Source organism: Eutrigla gurnardus, assembly GCF_963514095.1.
Source record: "Eutrigla gurnardus genome assembly, chromosome: 22".
Lineage (NCBI taxonomy): Eukaryota > Metazoa > Chordata > Actinopteri > Perciformes > Triglidae > Eutrigla > Eutrigla gurnardus.
This window is the reverse complement of record NC_139933.1, coordinates 17,522,271-17,544,580: the sequence shown is the minus strand read 5'-3', so window position 1 is coordinate 17,544,580 and position 22,310 is coordinate 17,522,271. Positions and strand designations below refer to the sequence as shown.

The window sequence follows — 22,310 nt, the reverse complement described above, 5'->3', positions numbered from 1 at the left end:
TTTGCATGCAGTTGCCATAATAATCAGGTAGCCTAATTGTGAATCTGTGCTTTTCTGATCCAACACTAATTTATCGAAGAAGGAGGAATGTTCTTGTTCAACATTCGTCCTCGCCGTTATAAAAGCTATACATAAAAGCTTCCACAGCTGCTTCGTTCTCACTTTAAGGACAATCTGCTTACAAAAGACACTCTGCACTGTGCTCCACTATAGATTTAACGTATAACGTTTAACGCTCACGTATAGATTTTTTTTCTCCGCTAGCAGTTTGCACCTTGTTATTGTACACAAATCCACATGCAAAGTGTATTTTATGTAGATTATTTCTCGAGGCATTGGCCAAAGAGTTCACAAGCTGCACTGTTATTTGATAAAAGTCACATATCTTTGTGGTTTTCCTCACAGTATAACTTTTTACTTGTAAGATGGATTTAACCACCTGAGCTGTTGACAGAAAGGACTTTGTCTCATCTCATCTCTTAAGCTCATTAAAGTCCCGTTTGCGTTTGTGCAGCTGAAAGCACTTATGTTCAGTGTCAACAGCCCTGAGGGAAAGTCAGGAAATGACATGGAAAAAAACTCATCTTATTCTCACCAGAATGCTGGGTTGTTGTTTTTTAACCTTTTGGCGAGCGGGAAAGTCAATGTCCACCGCAGGGCAAGGAGCCCACATGGTGCCCGAGTCATTTGCACACCTACATATACAATTCTGTAAAAGAGCAGAGGTGCCACATGAGCTCAGGGGGGAGCTACAAAAAATGACCATCTTCAAGGCAGTAACTTAGCAACAGCATCTTTATTTAAAGCCTTGTAATGTCCTAGCCTCCAGCTGTGCCAGCTGACGAGCGCTGGTGTGATGATCAGAGCACAGTGGGCTGAATATCTGTAATTGGTGCCATAGAAGCATTTAAAATGCAGGAAGTGAGCACAAAAGAACAGAAGAACTTTTTCAGCCGATTAGGCTGTAATTCCTTTCCTGGCTTTTAAAAAACAGGCTGGACTGAAGTTGTACCCAAATGTGTTGATGTAAGGTGCTTTAAAACACGTTTATTGGCTGAGCAGGACAACAACAGGAACTGCAGTCTTATGTGTTTAACTTAAAAGAAAGAGGGCGTCCACGTTCTTATAAATAATGCAAGTCAAGTAGAGATATTTTGGTGAGTGAAATCTGCTCTAGTATCACGCTGCAGAGCTCGTCGCCTCTAAACGCGTCTCTTGATCTACATACATTTTCACAGAGGTAGCCCCATTTCCCTGCAGCCTGAGTGATAATACACCAGCAGATCAGCATCTCATCGACCCATCCCCGTTCACTCCACGCATATTAATATTCACCCGATGACTCGTCGTGTGGATGTTATTTTTGTCGAGAGCAACACCGACATCATTTGTGTAGGGAAAAATCAAAAGGAGTTCTGCCACTTTGTCAACCTTGTAGAACTGGAACAAATCATCAGTCGGAGGAGCTTTGTGTTCCTCCAAAACACGATACAGAGGAGGGCTTTGTGCTGCCGAAGGTTAAGACTCGTCCCTCAAGCTATCACACATCCACCTATCCTGTTTGTTTCAAGCTCTGGATCATTTAAAGTTGAAAAAAACCCTTGAACCGTCTCAGTATTAAACTGTATAAACATGTACATTCCCTCGTGTTACACAAATAAAAAAAAGATGTCCATCTGATATGCGTCTCGTCTGAAGTATTTTGAGTGCGGTTCAGTCAGTCAAACCTAACGAAGAAGGAGGCACAGCTGCAGTTTTCCTCTGATGATCTTCGGACGAGTTGTCAACATGCAACGAAAAAGGAAAGTCGAAATTGAAACAGTAATGCCAGCATTTGGACAATACTTTTTTTTTATTTTATACAAAAGTTCCGTCTGCTCCAAAGTGCTGCACTTTCAATGAATCAGCTGATAATGTGTGTACTTCTGTCCACACCACCAGACAGAAGGTCAAGGTGACAAATACTCAGTTGGCAGCATGATCTTCTGCAGAATCATCCAACAAATACATTGGGCAAAACTGCTGCAACCTGCAGTAACTAACTTTGACTTAGTCTTTATTCAGGGTCCCGTTACTTTGGTCTGATGGGGCCGATGGACGGGGCCCGGTTGGTGAACGGGTGCCACTGGCCCTGGATACTGGGGCTGTCCGTGTGGAAGGGCTTGCGGATGCGAACGATGTCCAGGCCGGACTGATTGGTCAGCTTGGTCAGAAGCTCTAAAATCTGTGGAGCCTTTTTATTTGTGACGATTTCTTCCCTCACGTTGCCGTTTACTGCAGCAAGGAAACAGAGGGACACAAAGTGTGAGTGACTTTTAAAAAAGGGGACACACTACTCACGACAGGAGGTCGTCAGTAAAAACAATGTTATACTGCCCTCTACAGGATGTAGGAGTATCTACAAACATAGTCACATCACGTTGCATTCATGTAACTCACTTTTCATGTTTCCTATATATTTAGAGAAAAAACATACAAGCTCAACCAAATATAGACATTTCAACTGTAAAGCACATCTTTGATTTTGAGCCAAGTAGCATTTTGTAGCTTGGCCATAGTTTCTTTTTAATAGAAAGCTTTGCTCCAGAAGTCTGCTTAAAATAAATAAAATTACAAAATGAAATAACCAAATAGTTCCCTAAACAGGCCCAAAACTTGAATGACAACATGTTTATTATCCTATCATCCTCGGAAATATTTAAGAAATTACGAGACCTAAAATACAATAATGGATTATTCTATTTCTAAAAGAAATGTGCTTTAACGAGGTATGGATTCGTCAGACATCCCATCAAAACACAACAAAAGTCATGAGCACTTACAGTATTCTGCAACTATTTTGGGTATCCTGCACGGCTGAGGAGACACGTATACAACGGTGGAAGGGCTCCTCTTGGCATAATCCACCACTCCCTCTTCAATGAACTCTCTGAGAAACAAAGAAGGTGAGAGGGTTAATGCTGTGATCACTGTGTTAATATACAGGATCAATTCCCAGTGATATTTCTTATTAGCAGTAACCAATATGTGATGTTGTCAAAATCTAGCACATTCATTCAAGTATGATACTTAGCATGAATACAGTTTTGAGGTACTTGTACTTGGGTATTTCCATTTTTTGGTACTTTTGGTGTGTATATACACATACACACATATATACACATGTAAGGCATGCGAGATAATCAAATACTCAAGTAAACCACAAGCACCTCAGATTTGTACTTTACAGTCCTTAAATGTACTGCTGCCTTCACGTGGTATCGGAATTATCGTAATCACACTCAATCGTATTTACGAGTGAGGAAAAGGATCATTTTGACACCCGAGTTCCCGAGGTGGGGTGTCCAGAGTCTTCCAACATGGCGGAGAACAGGGCGGAATCAGTAATGGACGGTACGTAATTCTTTATTCTATTACTTATACGTGGATAGTGATTTACCTGACTCCCAGCGAGCTCTGTGCGTTTTTGGAGAAGACGATGGAGACTCGTTTCAGCTGGCAGACGTACCGACCGACACCGTTCTGAAGGACGCTCTTCAGGAAGCGACTCGGTGTCCCTCTGGACGTCATGGCTCACAAACGGCTGTTAGAACCGAGCTGATGTCAGACAAAAACCGGGGACACGAATAAACGGCAGCTAGCAACAGCAACGTTCACAGAGGACGACCTGACGGGCATGCACCAACTACGGTCCGTCGATTAGACATTCCGGAGGGAAACACACAACTGAATCGACGGTTACGGGGAAAAAAATAAAATGTATTAAAATGTTGACTTTAATTTATTTAAAAAACATATGTCACATACACGTATTTTAAAGTGTGCTTAAGTGTGAAATGTACAATACAAATGTTAACGTATACGTATAAACAAGGTCGGTACCTTTCGCCGTGTATTCCACACGGACTTGTTTTGGGAACGCACCGAAAAGCCCGGGTTACAGGAGCATGGAGCAAAATGAGGGCAGAGCCAGTAAGCTACATGTTTTGTGTGTTTTTTCTTAAATTAAACGTATTGTAATTCCAGTAAAGACTTCCGTGCAAGTTTATGCTAATTTTCTTTAACAGTCAATGTGCGTTTAATTTAAAAAACACCCCAAGATAACAGTTTTCTGCCTCACTGTCTGCCCTGTCCTGACTCACACTAGCAAAGGTCATCCGACACTTGCATGTGTAGCTTTGCTGCGTGTCGCTGAATGTCTCTGCCTCTTGTCGTGTCTTTTTGCAGGCTCGATGATCTAAGCAGATAACCAATGTGGAGGAGCTCGCTGCTGAGGGGCACCGCCTGGCTCTTGCAGGTGGCAGCCCCGAGGTGTCTCCACCAAAGACACTTCCCTCCCCGCTGCTTGAGACCTCTCGCCCAGAGGCTCCTTCACAGGCCTCCGCGTGGTTTGGAGCTTCTGGGTACGGGCTACATCCTGGCACACAGTGGCAACAGGGCTTATAAAAAGGACGCAACGTCCACTGTGGAGTTTCCCGTGAGCCCCGTCACAGTCACAGACATCAAACAGTACCTGCGCTCCAAAGACGTCCCCTTCCACGATGGCTACAGCTGCCTCCACATCCCGAGCATCTTCATCGAGCCGCCCGCCAGGAGGGACAGCTTCTCCCTGTTCATCGACAAAACCACCGGACAGTTTCTGTGCAAGAACACGCTGGTGGAAGGGAGCTGGGAGGACCTTCAGGACTGCCTGGAGGTGATGCAGAAGGAGGAGCAGGACTTCCTCAGCCCTCATGTGCTGCTGGGATACCCAGAGAGCATGGAGGAGCAGGAGGAGAGAGAGAGGGAGCTGAGAGAGGTGCAGAGGATCTGGTCCAGCTCTGTGCCCTTCAACGACCTCCCCGACGACGAGGCTCAGCTGATTAAAACCATGTTCCAGGTAATGTTGAGTGTGATTCAGTGGTGGCGAATGATTTTAATGTTTAGATAATTTCTCCCTCATAGAAAATATTTTGCATCTGGGCCATTTTAAATCCTGAGTAATAATATAAAACTTGCTGTATAAGGCGTTTTAAATGGCGAATCATAATTTTTTTCTCACAGGATGATGAGCTTTGTCAATGTCTTGTTTCAGATCACAAAGATCTCTAATGCAACACTCAAGAGGTTTGGTGTGAGGCTCTTCAAGCCTACTAAGAGTCTGGTTTTCCCCTGGTTTGGTGGACCGGACTCGTCCCTCAAGGGGGTGAAGCTTCTTTCAGCCCAAAGCACAGACACTGACAAAGTCACTTATAATGAAGCTACGGTCCCAAAGTGTAATTCTTACTACAACCTGTTTGGCCTCCCCCTGGTGGGCCGTATGGATGCAGAGGTGGTGCTGACTGGTCATGAACTGGACACAATGGCTGTGAGCCAGGCCACGGGACTCCCCAGCGTGGCTCTTCCACGCGGGGTCAGCTGCCTCCCCCCGATCCTGCTGCCTTACCTGGAACAATTCAAGCGAGTGACGCTGTGGCTGGGAGGCGACATTCGCTCCTGGGAGGCGTCAAAGACCTTTTCGCGCAAGCTGGGTCTGAGGCGCTGCTCACTGGTTCGGCCCGGGGAGTACCGGCCGTGTCCCGTGGAGGCCCTGGCCCAGGGGAAGAACTTCAGCCAAATCATCAAATCTTCCATCCCAGCAGCACACAAGTCTATAGTGTCCTTCAAGCAGCTCAGAGAGGACGTGTACGGGGAGCTGGTGAACACGGAGCAGGTGGCTGGAGTGAAGTGGGTGAGGTTTCAGGAGCTCAACAGGATCCTGAAGGGACACCGCAAGGGAGAGCTGACTGTTTTCACAGGTAGGAACACGATATTTAAAGGCCCAGTCAGGAAAGATATGCAGAAGTATCAGCTGCCGTACTTCAGAGCAGCTTCTTTCCTCAGGAAGTCAGAATCCTAAATTCATCCTCCACCCTTAACCGTATAATATAGTATAATATAGGTTTTTTTTGTGTTTATTTTTCTTAAGTTGCAATAATGGGACTACAAACTGAATTTTGTTGTGCAACCCTTTTGTACGGTAACAATACAATTGAACCTTGAGCTCTCTTTGTATATAAATGGATCACAGATTATAACATACAGACAAACATCAGAACAAAGTTTGTTTTTAATCAAACTGACACCCAATCAAAATATGAGCTGTAAACACTGGTACATGTCATTTTCCATGTGATCGATTCTAATTCACAGAGTTTGTATCTGTTGTTTATCCTGACGTGCCTGTGTCTTTCTACCAGGTCCTACTGGCAGTGGGAAGACCACGTTCATCAGTGAGGTCGCCCTGGACCTTTGCATGCAGGGCGTTAACACGCTGTGGGGCAGCTTTGAGATCAACAACGTGCGTCTGGCGAAGATCATGCTGACGCAGTTTGCCATGCAGAGGCTGGAGGAGAACCTGGAGCAGTACGACTTCTGGGCAGACAAGTTTGAAGAGCTGCCGCTCTACTTCATGACTTTCCACGGGCAGCAGAACATCAAGTGAGTCTAAAACATGTGCGCCTGTATTAAAGGGGGGGTCGAGAACAATCTAACAGCACCATAAATTATATTTACATAACCACAATTACATCATAAAATATGACAAAAGACATTCAAAACCTCATTGGAAGCTTTGAATGTAAAATAAATGACATTCTGTACAGCCCCACTGAAGTAACTGATATTGATTAAGCCATTAAGCCGACATTCTCTTGGTCCAGCTTCTCCATGAAAGGATTTCCTATCTCTCTCTAACTTGAATATATTTGAGTTTAGGACAAAACAAGAAAGTCCTTGAACTTCAAATAACTATTAATCAAGAAAAAGAGTGGCGGATTCCAGCTAGTTACATCCCGGAAACTCTAGAATTTGTCTGAAATGCTTTACTACTTTACCATAAGCAGATGGAAAGTATGTAAGTTTGTTACGTTTGAGCTGAATTTGTTTACTCTCCTGCGGCGTAATAAATCTTTCACATCATCAGATAGATATGATATAAAAGCAACATTTTTATATGAATCATGTTTGGTCTGACCCCCTACCCCAACCTTTTCTATAGGACGGTGCTGGACACAATGCAACATGCGGTCTACCTTTATGACATCAACCATGTCATCATCGACAACCTGCAGTTCATGATGGGGCAGGAAAACCTCTCGGTGGACAAGTGAGTAACCGTTATGTCACCAGAATCACAAGACTTTAGCATTTTGCACCACTAAATGACGTTTCATGTGTCCAGGTTTGCAGTCCAGGACCACATCATCGGAGCATTCAGGAAGTTTGCCACCAACAGCGGCTGCCACATCACTCTGATCATTCATCCCAGGAAAGAGGAGGACGACAGGGAACTGCAAACGGCGTCCATCTTCGGTTCGGCCAAGGTAGCGTCTCTCCTTTCTCATTTTAACTAAACTGGGGTCATTCCATGCCAACTCAGCCACCCATGTACATGACACCTCTCAGATTTTGCTGAAAAGCGGTGACAATATGCCTTATGTTACCAAACGAGGGAATCTTGTATCCTGTGATATTCTTTTCATCCGTATCTTATTATTGGAAATTGGTTTAAAGCAATGATGCGATCGTGTTCCACTGATCGTTTTGGCCGAGGCGTAACGTCTCTCCAATTCGTACATTTCATTGTGATTTTTAATATCTTCTGCACTAACAAAGAAGAATGTAATGTTCTTAATGTTTTCTTTTGCCCATTGAAACATCTCCATTGGTGTCAGAATATGGTTTGCATCAGTGGCCTGCAGACTTGCTCATGCTGCAAGTCGCTTGTCACAAAGTCTCTTTCATCAGGGATAAGGGGTTAATCTGTGATTTTCAGGAAATTAATGGCCAGCAGTCTTAATATTTAATTGTTTGCCATCACTGAGCATAATACTAAGTTATTTCCACTATTTTCATGCTTTATCATCACTAAATTCTCCCTGATCTACATTCCAGACTTCTGGAAAAAATGTCAAATGGTGCATTTTGACGAATAAAATTCATATGATGGACCTTCATAGTCAAAGGTTTTATTTCATTAAAAGAAAGAACAAATATGTATCTTTATCTGGTATAAATCCCATTAGGATCATCAAGTGCCCACGTGGTCATTTTGGGGTCCAAATATGGGGTTCCAAAAGAGTCACCTCTGCCCGGGAGGGTTTTTGGACCCCCATAAAACCCCCACCAGTGGTACCATACCCTTCAAATTCATTTTGGCAACAGCAAAGGTCCCTAATATAACAAATAATCCTGTTTAGAATCAATTTGATCATTAATCTGGGTGCTAGGAGCACCCAAAAAGTGAAAAATAATTTTGTCCGTCGAAAGAAAATTGGACTTTGGTGACCCACCTCTCACCCAAACAGTAAGGAATGTTGATTCTGCATTCAGAATTGTGTAGTACACATTACAATAAACTAACAGACCCATTTTCAGCATTCTATCACTATTAGAACAGAAGTTATGGGCCTCCAAAAATGCCAACAAATTAAATGCGAAATTCCAATGTGTCAAAAAGGGGTGTGGCACTTGAAATTCAAATGGACGCCACAGGCAAACCGTTTGAGATATTGACCTGAAACTTCAGATTCCCTCGTTTGGTAACATAAGGCATATTGTTACTTTTCAGCTAAATCTGAGGTGTCATGTACATGGTACCCCGATATTGGCTGTTTTCACATGGAATGGCCCACTGTTCATTTGAACAGATTTGACAGATTCCATTTCCACCTTTTTCTTTTGAAAGGGGAGAACTGTATTTTACTTTTTAACAATTTTATTGACAATTTGGTACGCTTTGTATTTTTTTAATGAGGACAAGGTGAGGACGGAACAAAACAAATGAGTGAACAAAAATGATTTAAAACTTGATGCAACAAATTTTGTATCAAACAACAATGAAAAAAACAATAGGTTGTATATAATAAAGGCATGGCACAAAATTGAAAATTAGACAAATAATCCATACTATATTGTTTCCAGAATTACATTTTTTTTTATCATTATTCGTAGACATTGATATTCTATTCCTTGGTGTATTGGCTTGTTTTTACATTCATTTGCTCTTTCATACATGTTGTTAATGTTGACCTTCACTGTATTATGGCATTATTTTTGTAGCTAAGAATAACAGATCTTAAAATACAAATGAACGCATTGATTGCAGTTACTGGACCTGCTTGTGACACGTTCCGACCTTTTAACCTCCTCCAGGCCAGCCAGGAAGCCGACAACGTCCTCATCCTGCAGGAGAAGAAGCTGGTGACGTGTCCCGGCCGCCGGTCCCTGCAGGTGACCAAGAACCGCTTCGACGGAGACGTGGGCATCTTCCCTCTGGATTTCATCAAGTCGTCGCTCACTTTCGCAGCTCCCCTCAAGGGCAAGCACAAGCTGAGGAAGGTCGCCGCCAAGCCAGAGGAGGCTGACGGGAGTGAGGCGGCGGTGAAGGAGGAGAGGAAAAAAGAAAAGGCGGCCAAAAAGACTCCACAAAGTAGTAAGAAATAAAATGAGAGGCAGAAGTAACTATAATATAGTATAATTCATGGGCACTATGGATCATGTTCTACCACCTCCCCTTTACATTAAATGTTAAGACAGTTTTATGTCCATAACAAAATGGTTCACCTGCAAAACTAATTGTGTTAATTACTAATGTATGTCTGTATGTATGTATGCGCGTGTATGTACGTATGTACATACTGCATTATGTGAAATAATGCAGTTACTACTGTAAAGTACTACTGTTAAAAGTGTTAAATACTGCTATACTTGGAGTTCACCATTATTTCAAGCTAAAATACTGTCACACTTACCATATTGTTCTCTCTACTGACTTTTTGTACAATGATGATTTATTGAATGAGCTACTTTTTTTTCTTTTCTTTTTTTTTTTAATAAAATGCTTGAGATGCAGCTTTTTTTCTCTGTGTTTTCTTATGTGGTCAACAGGGGGCAGTGTGTGCTTTATATGACAGAAGCTGATGAGAATAAACCTCCACAGTAAATAGCATTTAGTCATTTACAGCTGGCTGCAGGCTTGTGTATTTTATTTAGCTCTTTTGACCCAGCTGTCTCTGAGTTAGCTCTATTTACATGCTATTAGCAAGAACATTAAAAAAGATATTTCTATTAAATTGATGTTAGGACATCAGATCTTGCAGCTTTACTACCTTTTTAACACTAATGATGAAGTAGTCTCAGATTCCACATCATGGGGTAAAGGTCCTATACGTTCTCATGCACTGAGCTATCATCAGTGTTACATTACACAATCCATTATTTACAGTGAGTGACTTTTAATAGATGCAAATGTGTTTCAAAACGTCTCCATGTGAATATTTCATGGGCAAAGTCAGACCTCGGCTGTGTCGGTGTGGGGTTACGTGTAGAATCGTGAAAACTCACTGCTTCATGCTGCAGGATGTTATTGCTGCTCCAAGTGTCGTATTTCATCGCAGTCACTGCAAAGCCATATAAACATGTTATTTATGATGTAGGGGAAAGGATCAGTGTGGGAATATGCAAGTGCCAGTGTGTTTGATAGCAGGGCATTTGGTGATTATGAACCTTTTTGACTTGCACTCGTTAAAGAAAATCATAAAAGTTAAGGATCTTTGTTTTGATATATCAAAACCGATGCAGCAGAACCAGGGATTGTATTTTTTTTGTTCCAAGCATTTTCCTTTCTTGTCAAAACCTGGCACCTACATTACCAACAACAGTTGGGCGAGGTTCAGGTGTGTTATGATGAAACGGAGACGAAGACAGGTCCGGTAATCTCACTTCTGTGTGTGATATTTCTTCATCACTTGAGGAATTTTATCGGTTTGTGCAGTCGTGTAAGACTTTATACAACGTTTTAGACACACACACACACACACACACACACACACACACACACACACACACACACACACACACAGCGGTGCTCCTCACAGCAGCTCCCCTTTTAATATTGTTCTCCCATTGTTGGCCTCGGTGGAGAGTTCCCAGAGAGCGGGGCCTTTCTGTCTGCCTCTGAGCTCTCCGCTGGCTCCATCTCTGACAGGCCGGTCCAGGGAAGCTCCTGGCACCAGACCCACTTTACACATGGTATGCGGACCTGAGCTCCTGGGATGGCTGAAGATATTGTTGTAAGCTGCAGGGAGTGATTCCTGTGTATGTTTGATGATGACCGTATAATCGCTGCAGATGAGATGGCAAGAGGGAGACCTTTCCTGGATGAATGTGGTGTTTTCGTTCCATCCTTTTCGTTCTCATGTCTTCTTCTTCTGAGCCTTCACTGCTCAATGTTTCCCCGTGAATGTTTTACAAGTGCACATAGCTTTCCATAATGACTCCAGGCTGTGTATGCTGGATGGGTCTGGGTGTCCTCTTGACTGTATGGGTGTGGGATACTGCTGCTGAGGACGCTCTGAATGGGGCTCTTTGTGTTTTGAGGCATTGCGGCGGCTCTGTCGCCTGCCAGCTCCTCAAAAGAGGGAAAAACACACAGAAATTGGAACGAATGAGTTTGACACAAATGCATGCATAGAAAAAGTGCCAAATACTTACACTCTGGAGCTGTCAGTCATGCTTTATAGCATCACCGAGCTGCGTCCAAGGAAGTTTCCAAGATAATAAGTCAAGTGTTGTATTTCTTTTCCCAGAGTAAACTGGCAGTGAGAACTTAGGACATGGTTAAACAGAGAAATGGCTGTGTACGTTGGATCCTTGTCTTTTTTTTTGAGTGGCCGGGCGCTGATCAGAGCTTTGCATGCCGATTCAAATAGCTGCCATCTGGAGAGCATGAAACAACTCGAGTTACACAGTGCTTAATCGCGAAGGAAACTAATTTCCCGAGACCAAAAGAAGTCCATCAAAGTGCTGCAAGATACGAGAGGATGTGGATGAAATGAGGCTCTGAAAAGAAGTTTCAGCTGCAGATAAACCCTTTTTCTCATGTGAAACATCAGACCTAAAATCCACTGAAAACATTGAGCTCAGATCAGAGTATTAGAAATAAATCTTCTTCATAAACTGATTCCACAAACAAGGAAAAAAGAAACATGAACTCGATGCCCCAGCTGCTCCCAGCGCTGCTGCTGATGGGACGCATGGAAACACGACATGCATGCATAGCTCCCCGCCCATTAGCTGCCCTTCATTAAACCAACTATTTGACCACGTCTGGAGGTAATTTCAGGATCTTCAATCAGAGTTAATCTGCTGGGAGCTTGGGCTCTCCAAAAGGGACTCAACTTTCAAACGGGGATCATATTTTCAGCTGATCTTGGTCATGCTGAAAAAAAAGCATCTTTATTAAAATGGAAAAGATATGTTTGACTTTTTGGGGAATTCGCTTACAGTATTTGTTGATTCATAGCGAGACAAATGAAACGATCAATACCTCTCGTGTCTGCAGGCTAAATATGAAACTACAGCTCTGACTGGAAACAGGGGAAACAGCTAGCCTGGCTCCGTCCACAGATCCATCCATCGTCTACCGCTGATCCTGTAGCCTATTCACCCTGACAGGTAACCAGTCTATCACAGGGAGACATGTAGAGACAGACAGGTAACCAGTCTATTACAGGGAGACATGTAGAGACAGACAGGTAACCAGTCTATTACAGGGAGACATGTAGAGACAGACAGGTAACCAGTCTATCATAGGGCTGACATGTAGAGACAGACAGGTAACCAGTCTATCACAGGGAGACATGTAGAGACAGACAGGTAACCAGTCTATCACAGGGAGACATGTAGAGACAGACAGGTAACCAGTCTATCATAGGGAGACATGTAGAGACAGACAGGTAGCCAGTCTATCATAGGGCCGACATGTAGAGACAGACAGGTAACCAGTCTATCACAGGGAGACATGTAGAGACAGACAGGTAGCCAGTCTATCATAGGGCCGACATGTAGAGACAGACAGGTAACCAGTCTATCACAGGGCTGACATGTAGAGACAGACAGGTAACCAGTATATCACAGGGAGACATGTAGAGACAGACAGGTAACCAGTCTATCACAGGGCTGACATGTAGAGACAGACAGGTAACCAGTCTATCACAGGGCTGACATGTAGAGACAGACAGGTAGCCAGTCTATCATAGGGCCGACATATAGAGACAGACAGGTAACCAGTCTATCACAGGGCTGACATGTAGAGACAGACAGGTAACCAGTCTATCATAGGGAGACATGTAGAGACAGACAGGTAGCCAGTCTATCACAGGGAGACATGTAGAGACAGACAGGTAACCAGTCTATCACAGGGAGACATGTAGAGACAGACAGGTAACCAGTCTATCACAGGGAGACATGTAGAGACAGACAGGTAGCCAGTCTATCACAGGGAGACATGTAGAGACAGACAGGTAACCAGTCTATCACAGGGAGACATGTAGAGACAGACAGGTAACCAGTCTATCACAGGGCCAACATGTAGAGACAGACAGGTCCATCCTGCGTGTCTTTGGACTGTGGGAGGAAGCTGGAGAGAACCCACGCTGACACGGGGAGAACATGCAAACAGAGAAGGAACCCAAACCCGACCTGGGAATCGAACCACTGTGAGGCGACAGTGCTACCCACACTACACCACCGTGCAGCGCCTTCCAAAAGTTGACAGGCAGTCTTTCAGCTCAGCTAAGCTAAGCTAAGCTAAGCTAACCAGCAGCTGGCCATAGCTTCTTATTTAGAGTACAAATATGAGAGCACGATTGTCTAACACTGAACAAGAACAACATTTTTTAAGAGAACCAACTATTTTTAATCTATTCCTATAAAGCGTTTTTTCCCAACCTTTATTTTGTGGGGATCCACTCAAGACGACAAACCATTTTTACTGCCATTTCCACATCGTCTTACATTATCTTGGAATGTTGAAGCAATTCATACATTACATACAATAATTCACAACTTTGTCATAGAACACATATATAGTTAAATACGATTATTAATGTGAGCATAATGAATGCATCTCGGAGGATTTAACAGGCTCATTTTTCTCTCTCTCATCAGTAAAACGGACAGAATGTACGTTAGTTTTCTGTATTTGGTTCAACATCTCTTGTGATTATCAGAATATTCAGACTCCCGTGTGGCTCAAAAGTGTACTGCAAATATAAAAGACGAAATTCTGCAAAATGTATTTTGTCCCAAACAGGAATCTCCCGTGACACACCTGTTGATCCTGACCCAGCCTTTGGTAGATGACTGCTTTACAGTCAACGTGAGCCAGTGTTTGGAGGGAATGAAATATTAAAACAGCACATAAAGTAAACTTTGTGTACCTTTGATCAAGTGACAAACTCGGTCGGTTGAAAGTTCTGGAGCCAGCAGTATGTGGGACTGCAACGTTTTAAACATCTACAGTCCAATTACAACTGAGTTAAATCATTGTCTGACGAAGACGGTGGGATGCATTTGAAAGCTTGAGAACAAAAGAGTAAGTGGACCTTGAGTCCTATGAGAATGATCTAACTTCGATTCTGCTTCATCAAAGCAAGCAGCTTACAGAAAGAGTGAGAAGATGACTTGACCCAGACCTCCACCGGCATCATTCCACAGCGTTTGCACCAGATACAAGGATTCTGCTAATAATCAGCTTGAAATGTTCCCAAATAACGACATCACTGTCACTGCAAGGCAACGCGCCTGCTCCTCTGTGTGTCTGCAGCCAGAGCGAGCCGAGGACCCACGACCCTCACGACAACCAGAGGCTCATCCAAGATGCCCCTCCATCCCCTTAATGTGGGGACATGAGACGAGGGGGGTCGCTCTGCCTCAATTACTCACGTGCACTGTGCACGTTTGACCCACATTACCCCCACAGTACGCCGGCCTCTGTGTATATTAATAACCATGTGCACATCCTCCGCTCTGTGCGCCCGGACCAGGAGAAGACTCGCCTTTCAGCTCATTTTGTGAAGCTTAAAGGCTTCCGCTGTTCTACATTTTTTCTTGTTGCCAACGAATCCCATGAAAAAGACCAAAACTATGAAGCCAAAGTGGAATTCATTTTGTACTCCCCACCCTGCCATAGAGCAGCATTGTTTCCCCGAAAAAAATAAATATTACAGCCACATCAGTGAGACGCATTGTTGTGCTGGCCGACATGTTCCCCCATATACCGTCCTGCTGCCGTGAATATTCACCATTGTGGACTAATCCTCTGCTGGAAATAGTCCCCATCAAATTTACTCCCGATTGATAACAACATTTAGTAAAAACGACAGTGACCAGTTCTAATTTTTTGAATATTATATATTTTAAATAGTACCATCTTGTCCTTGGAAACAGCTTGAAAAGAGCTTTTGACCAAATCTTGTGGCCTTCCTCCGTGAAACAATAATTGAGATGGACATTATGAGCTAGTGATACGTTTGTGACCTCTGTTTTAGAGGCTATAATCAATCAGTAATCAATGCCTTCTGGTCGAAACATGTTTTCTCTTTAAATTGTTTCACCACTTCAATGGACATTTACTTTCTCATTTTTTTCGGGATGCCTGGATTGCCTTCTTATTTATGCATATAAACAATTGCATGGCTGCTTGTGCAACTTAACCTTTATGGTGAGCGACGACCTGGGGATCACAGCATTTTATAGCTAGAGAGCTAGAGAGCTGATATATTTTTATCAGGAGGTGACGGCGACAAAAAAGTGCTAAAAGAGAGTTAATATTGCACTTACAAAACAACTGTTGCAAACATCCACTTAAAAGATGATAATTTAATAGAATAAATAAATACTAAAATTTAACATTCTCCCTAAGGTCATGTATTTGTTTCAGAATATCCCCTTGCCACCTCCATCAGACAAGCGTCCCAGACTTTGCCTATCCCTTTTATACTTGCCCTTTGACGCAGGAGGGCTGCAATGCCCTAATATGGCCCCCCCACATGGAGAAGTATTGAGTCTCTCTCCCTCAGGCTTCCACTTCCCATGTATATCTACTCTCATATAATAAACTCAAAAAGATTACGCTTAAACCTATAAATAAAAACATGATTTATATCTTGCATGTCACTCAAAGATATTTGAAAGAAAAATCTCCCCTCTCCATTTTTAGCCCAATTTGGGGCAATAATTATTTTGCTCCAGGTAGAGCGGACGGCGGTTTCAAAATAAGGGCAGATTTGGGGTTGGGACTGGTGAAGGATGCTTTCGGGGGGGATGGATCCCCCGAAAGCATTTTTTTCAAATACTTGCGGCTTAGAAGTTTTATCAGGTCTTATCAAAATGATTTTACACAAATTCCCCCGTTGTCCACATTAGATAAAAGCCGAACTAAAAACCCCTCTGGTCGACGGATGATATGTGAATTGTATAAATTGATGGTGACATCTTCTCCTGATTCCTCTGCTGCTAAGCTTAATGCATGGAGATCTGACTTACAGGAGGAATTAACATTGGAACAATGGAGTAAAGCATGTAAGTTAGCCCAAACACAGACGGGTAACACACGTCTTCAAATGCTGCAATTTAATTGGCTAATGAGAGTGTACATTACACCAGAAAAAAATAACAAATTTAATATGCAGATTCCTGACCTCTGTAATAGATGTGGAGAAGATAAGGGCACATTGTTCCACTGTATATGGTCATGTCCAAAAATAAAGGAATTTTGGGAAGAGGTTAGAGTAATAATACAGGAGATTTTATCAATTAGATTAGTGATGGAACCCAAGTTTTTCCTACTGGGCCTATATCCTATAGGACATAACATAAATCCCTTTGAAAACATTTTCATAAATATGGGAATACTACAAGCAAATAGAGTGATAGCTCTAACATGGAAAAATATTGGCAAACCAAGTATTACGCAATGGTTCAAAGAAGTGTCTTTATGTTTACCATTAGAAAACATTACATACTCTAAAAGATAAACAAGAAATATTTCAGAAAATATGGGGGTGCTACATCCAGTATATTAAGATTAAAGATTTATCTGACTTACTGTGTGAAACAGGGACAACATAATTATTCCCTGTACAGGAGCACAATCATATGCTGCAACCTGAGGATTACTTTGTTACACCTGTGGACTCAAGTGCTCATATTGAATGTACCTAGTGTTTGTAAATTGTTCAATATGTATGTCTGTGTATTTTGTATATTTATGTAAAAACTATATTGTAAATATAAAAAAAGATGATAATATGTGTGATACTTGCAGCCTCCTTAAAGATCCACTGTGTCAGATTTTGGTGGCATCTATCCGTTGGCTATCGGTCCGATTAGCAACCTGAGATGCATAAATGGAGTTGTTGAGAGACAACATGTGTGACTGTATTGTTTCAGAAGAAGAAGACGGTTTGCAAGCTCATTTTAATCCCCACACAGACGGTTTAGCTGCATTCAACTGAAGCCTGCTCCAATGTGATGAGTCAACGTTCCTCTTTTACTGTCGCCATCCACATGTGGATGCAAACTCTGTTAATCTAGCAAAAAGTTAAAAACAGCTTTGACTCCAGCCACGGGTACCAAGCTTGGAGGGAAAACTACATGAAAATGTGAAAAAGAAAATGGCCTTCTCTGGAGCCCGTGTTTTTATTTTTCTGTTCTTGTGGCTGTAGAAACATGGAGGCCCTGCTCTTGAACTAAGTGTTAACTTCAAACACTCAGAGGACATTTCTTGACTTTGAACTGCAAAGACCTTTTGCAGGTGACAGTGCTCCGTTGAGAATACCTGCAGCGCTTTACCTGCACACAGTTAAAGGTCAAGCAGCCTGTGTTGGCTCGCGTCGAGCTGTAGTCTGTCTGCAGCATCCTTGCGGATCCCATTACTGTCCTGGTTGACGCGTCCCTCCTGAGTCCTCCTCAGTCACTCTAGCCACGCGGAGGCCGTGTCTCAAATGCCGAACTGTCACGTCGCATTAGAGGGCCTTGACCAGCCAGCGACAGACAGAGCTGCACTGTGAACACCTGCCATGGCGGTGTGCTCGACTGGCCACGCTCTGCCTTTTGAACACGAGAGGGGGGAAGCTTTGGAGAGACACCAGCGCGCCCGGGGGTTTATGTAACAACCGGGATCTGGCCAAAGTGCACTTAATCTGCCCTGGCATCGGGGCTGTGGAGGGTGTCCAGGAGCCCCGAGGGGACTGGAGAGGGTGGGCCATCTGAACTTTTCTGGAGGCTGGAAAAAACCCGTAGAGTTGTGGGTCACATTAAGAGCATAATTACAGCGGTAGGAGTGATGAGTTTGTGGTCGGCAGAGTGGAGGCCGAGGTGGAGGCAGTGTTAGAGGAAAAGTGTTAAATGGGGCTTTGAGAGGCAGCCATCTCTGTTTTTAATGAGCGGAGGGCCTCATTCCTCTTCAGCAAATGGCCAGAATTTGCATCTGACACCAGGGATAAGTGAGGCTCCTGGCAGGGCTCCAGCACCGCACACCACACTCTTTTCATTTGCTCGGAGAGCGAGAAAAGACAGAGAAAAGGGAGACGGGGACAGCTTTGCCCAGCCAGCCAGGCGTACTCCACAGCCTTTGCCAAAGAAAATGCCCATCCGCTCTCAAATTAGCCGTGTGCTCGGCCAAACGAGGCCCCTCTCTGCCTAATCTGCCTAATCTGTGTGCACACACACCGTCTGCTTCATGAAGCACAGAGAAGCAGAGCTGGTGGTCGCCCGGTGCAGCAGTTTATTAAAGCATTATGGGCATGATGAGCGTGGTCAGTTAAGCTGATTATCTGACAGCGCATCGAGATACATATCAAACAGATTCAAACACATGCCACTGCTGCCCAATGTGATCGTCTCAAGAGTTTGAATATTCCTCTCACACTCTGCATGAAACCACTGCATATTTTAATGAAGCGCCTCAATTACAGAAGGACAAAGTTTGAAAGTGCTGATCAAAGTATTGCTATTCAGCAAATGACAAAGACAATTCATTTGGCACCACGGTTACTCTGATTAGATGGCTGAGGGAGTCTTTGGCACCTCGCTGCTCCAGACAACAACAACAACAAAATAAGCAGTATTCCTGCAGAAAATAAACAGAGCCAACGTGGAGCCATGCCAAAACTGTTATTATTCACATCAAGTGACATGTCCTGGCTATACATTTGAAGCAATTGTAACTGAAACCTGTAAAAAATAATCCACTCATCTGTCTCTTGGAGATTAGCGAAAACAAGAAGGGACACGTGTGGACCGTTACTGCTTTGTGATTACAACACAATATGATCCATAATCGACTCCATTAGAAATAGGATAAATCCCATGTTCCATTGACTTGATTACAGAAAGGCCTCTGCAGCTGCCATGAAAAGGCAGTTTATAGCTCCTGAGAAAGAGATCTGCACACGGTTGGCTCCACATAAATCATTTACTTCTCCTTTTCTCTAATCAAGGCAACTTTTCGATCTCCTGGGGATGATCTTGTTGATCGAAAAAACACATGGATAAGAGAAAAAGAGAAATTAACTATCAGGATTTGGAGTCTCACTGTGTGCAGACTGCCTAAAACTCACATCCTGATTAAGAGAGTTTATCTATCCGTCCTTAAAATATGCAAGAAATGTGCAAGAAATAACAATGCAGGTCTCGTCAGACCACATGCTCCTTTCAAACCTCTGGACAGGAGAAAAATCTCATGGGCATCAGGTGTTGATGGCGGACATGTGAGAGCCGGAACAGAAGCGGATGTTTGAAGACATGTTGTGTGTGCGACCCGCCACCGGGGGATTTAGAACGCTCAGAACTCTGAAGCCAGCAGTTTGCTCACGAGGCCGCCATTATCAGCATCAACCTGTTGCATTTGATGCACAGCAACTTTGCATGCGTTTGAGAGTCATGTGAATGTACATGACAAGCAGAAAAAACTACTCTCGGCCATTGTTGTTTTGTTGTTTTAGGGCTAATCGTATTTCCTACACTTATTTACACTTCCGCAGACTTGCGATTGCGGCAATTGGGCGTCTTCTTTCTGTGATCATGGCGGGATCTCTGTGTAAAAACAGCCCAAAGTGATTTGGTTGCATAAAGCTAAGCAGGTATTTTCATTTGAATTCACGTTACGCATGTGGTTTAAAGTGGCACGTCAGTATGTGACTGGCTGAGTGTGCTCCACAGAAAATACCACACCTCATGTAAATCAATACAAAGTGCACAAACGGGAATATGAAGTGAGCACACCAATCCCATCACAGTGCACCAGGGGAAAACCTTAAAAATGTACTTCTCCTGGTTTCCCCTGCTCTCGCTTGCTGTCACACTGCAGTTTCACATTCAGGAAGTGGACTCTCCAAATAGCAGAGAGAGGGGCCATTTCTGACTGGCATGAGTTGGACTGGCTGATTCGTTTTCATCAATTATCTCCATCCGGCACGTTTAGGAATAAAATGAGCTCACAGTGGACGCGGAGGGGGAGGTCGTTATGAGCCAACGCGGCATGATTGCAGCTGCTTTGGGCAGCGATAGTCATCTTGGGTATGCACGGCAGCCGGGAGCAGAGAACACAACGCCCCCCCCGCACCCAGCCGGTGGAGAGCAGACTCAGAGGTTTGAGTTTGGGAGTCATTATCAACAGACACGCTACATTCATCCCACACACAATTATCAATTACTGGAACAACTCCACTCAAGTTCTCGAGTGGCCCGATAAGTGCGGCACAATTTTCCCTCCAGCCCCATCAGACCTGATTACTGGAGCCACATCGGCCTCACAAAGCTGCCCAGTTCAGTAAATCCAATTTCCTCACAAATGGAATTTGGAAATTAAGGAAAACTTGGTGAAATGTACTACACAGCCCCCCCCCCACCACCACCCACACACACACAAAGGGAAACAGCAAGCAGGGTGTGTTTGTCGTCAACGGTCTATGCTAATCTTGTTTTGCATGCAGAATGTTTATTAGCTGGGTCTGTGCAGAGACACGTTTATATATCTTTGGTTTTCCAGATGTTTCCTTTTTGTTTCTGTCCATTCCATGAATAAAGACTTTTATTTATACTTCATTTCAAGTACATATGTGTAATGTCATCACATTCAGTTTCTGTCCTAAGCTATGCCCAGATTGTTACCAGTCCATGAAGAAGGGTTGCTTGTTCCTCTGAAGAAGGTTGCTGTCTTCAGGTTCCTGTGAAGGAAAGTTGCTGTCCTTGGAGTTCCTTTGTGTGGATGGAGGAGTTTCTAGTGAGCTCTGCGTCTGGACTAGAGGGGATCTTGTGTCTTGAGCTGCTGAGCTGAGTCTCTTTAGCCGTTTCTTGTAGGTTAAAACAGCCTCCAACAGCCAGCTTGTTGGCTGTTTGGCGGGCTTGCTTTCGGGGAGGGGAGGGAGATGAGACCTGTGCTGGTCGACATCTCAGTAGGAATGGAGACCTGTGTCCAGGTCGTAAGAGGAAGAGCAGGAGAAAGAGTGATGCCAACTTGGTCTGCTTGGTAAGAAGCAAAACTTCCACTGCAGTTGACCAATCAGAATGGAATCTGGAGTTCACAGGTGTCACCTTCAGGGACACAGGCCTGCAGGCAGATGGGGGAGGGGAAAGACCCCCTGTGGAGGTGCGTGGCTGTGTTTCCACACAGAGGACGCTCCAATCTGAATTCAGAAACAATTCAATCTGCATCCATGAATTGTTTCATAGACACAAACTCTGAGGTCCCAACACATTCATGCTCCCCAGAGGACAGACTGTTATAACTTTGGTGACCCCATTTCATCTAACTGGTCCAACACATTGGTTAATACCCAAATACCTGACCAAAGCTAATGCCACATATCACTAACACTATTCATGATCACACACTTAACCCAGATGGTCATTCAATATTATACATGATAAAAATCAGCAAGTTGCTATTGTGAGCAGGTTATGGTATGTTGGCCGGAATTCAACTCTAAAAATACCAGGCAAACAGGGAATTTTTACTTATCATTAATATGCTTCTTATCTCCCCCTCTCTCTCTCTCTCTCTCTCTCTCTCTCTCTCTCTCTCTCTCTCTCTCTCTCTCTTTTTTTTTGGGGGGGGGGATGTGGGAAAAAAACATTCACCACCGCAGATTAAAAAGTGGGACTATGTATAGCCTTGTTTTACTCCTCTGGAGCAGAAAGGCTTGCCTGCGAGGCTTGAGGTTAGTCAGGTATGACCTCGCTCTACATATTTAGAATGCAGAGCAAAGAACCGGTTGTTCTGGAACAAGGCTGGGGATCTAGGGTACGTTTATCTCCGTCTCAAACCATTGTACTGTAATCTCTCTTTACAGCCCAACCACACTGCTTCAGTCTATTTATTTAGCCATTGTTGAGTGATTACAGTGTTCTTAAAGTTGCTGTTTTTTTTTTGCTGTTTTGCTTTAACATCATTTCTGTAACTAGGGCTCTCTTTTTTTTTTTTACACGCAAAAAACTAAACT

General features: G+C 43.6%; 2 protein-coding genes across 3 annotated transcripts; one reads left to right on the top strand and one right to left on the bottom strand.

Annotated features, from left to right (window-relative positions):
* Nucleotides 1-1,885: 1,885 nt before the first annotated feature.
* On the bottom strand, nucleotides 1,886-3,689 carry mrpl43 (mitochondrial ribosomal protein L43). Its single transcript, XM_084039545.1, has 3 exons — nucleotides 3,440-3,689; nucleotides 2,823-2,929; nucleotides 1,886-2,274 (listed from the first exon to the last, which is right to left on the bottom strand). Exons 1-3 carry the CDS (start codon nucleotides 3,568-3,570, stop codon nucleotides 2,072-2,074), a joined length of 441 nt encoding a protein of 146 aa, XP_083895671.1. The 5' UTR covers nucleotides 3,571-3,689; the 3' UTR covers nucleotides 1,886-2,071.
* A 230-nt stretch (nucleotides 3,690-3,919) lies between these two features.
* Nucleotides 3,920-9,873, top strand: twnk (twinkle mtDNA helicase). Of its 2 annotated transcripts, none has more exons than XM_084040185.1 (7): nucleotides 3,920-3,972; nucleotides 4,228-4,879; nucleotides 5,075-5,777; nucleotides 6,219-6,459; nucleotides 7,019-7,126; nucleotides 7,202-7,343; nucleotides 9,175-9,873. In XM_084040185.1, exons 2-7 carry the CDS (start codon nucleotides 4,253-4,255, stop codon nucleotides 9,463-9,465), a joined length of 2,112 nt encoding a protein of 703 aa, XP_083896311.1. In that variant the 5' UTR covers nucleotides 3,920-3,972; nucleotides 4,228-4,252; the 3' UTR covers nucleotides 9,466-9,873. The 2 variants fall into 2 exon arrangements, with proteins under 2 accessions (XP_083896311.1, XP_083896312.1); XM_084040186.1 differs by having other exon boundaries at nucleotides 3,950-3,988.
* Nucleotides 9,874-22,310: the final 12,437 nt, after the last annotated feature.

Bases quoted from the DNA above. Each gene is read 5' to 3' on its own strand.
- mrpl43 (XM_084039545.1), bottom strand. From the start codon at position 3,570: ATGACGTCCAGAGGGACACCGAGTCGCTTCCTGAAGAGCGTCCTTCAG. The intron at 2,930-3,439 runs GTAAATCACTAT...TTTGTTTCTCAG, and splicing joins CAGAGCTCGCTGGGAGTCAG to AGAGTTCATTGAAGAGGGAG. The intron at 2,275-2,822 runs GTAAGTGCTCAT...TCCTTGCTGCAG, and splicing joins CAAAATAGTTGCAGAATACT to TAAACGGCAACGTGAGGGAA.
- twnk (XM_084040185.1), top strand. From the start codon at position 4,253: ATGTGGAGGAGCTCGCTGCTGAGGGGCACCGCCTGGCTCTTGCAGGTG. The intron at 5,778-6,218 runs GTAGGAACACGA...TCTTTCTACCAG, and splicing joins AGAGCTGACTGTTTTCACAG to GTCCTACTGGCAGTGGGAAG. The intron at 6,460-7,018 runs GTGAGTCTAAAA...CCTTTTCTATAG, and splicing joins CACGGGCAGCAGAACATCAA to GACGGTGCTGGACACAATGC.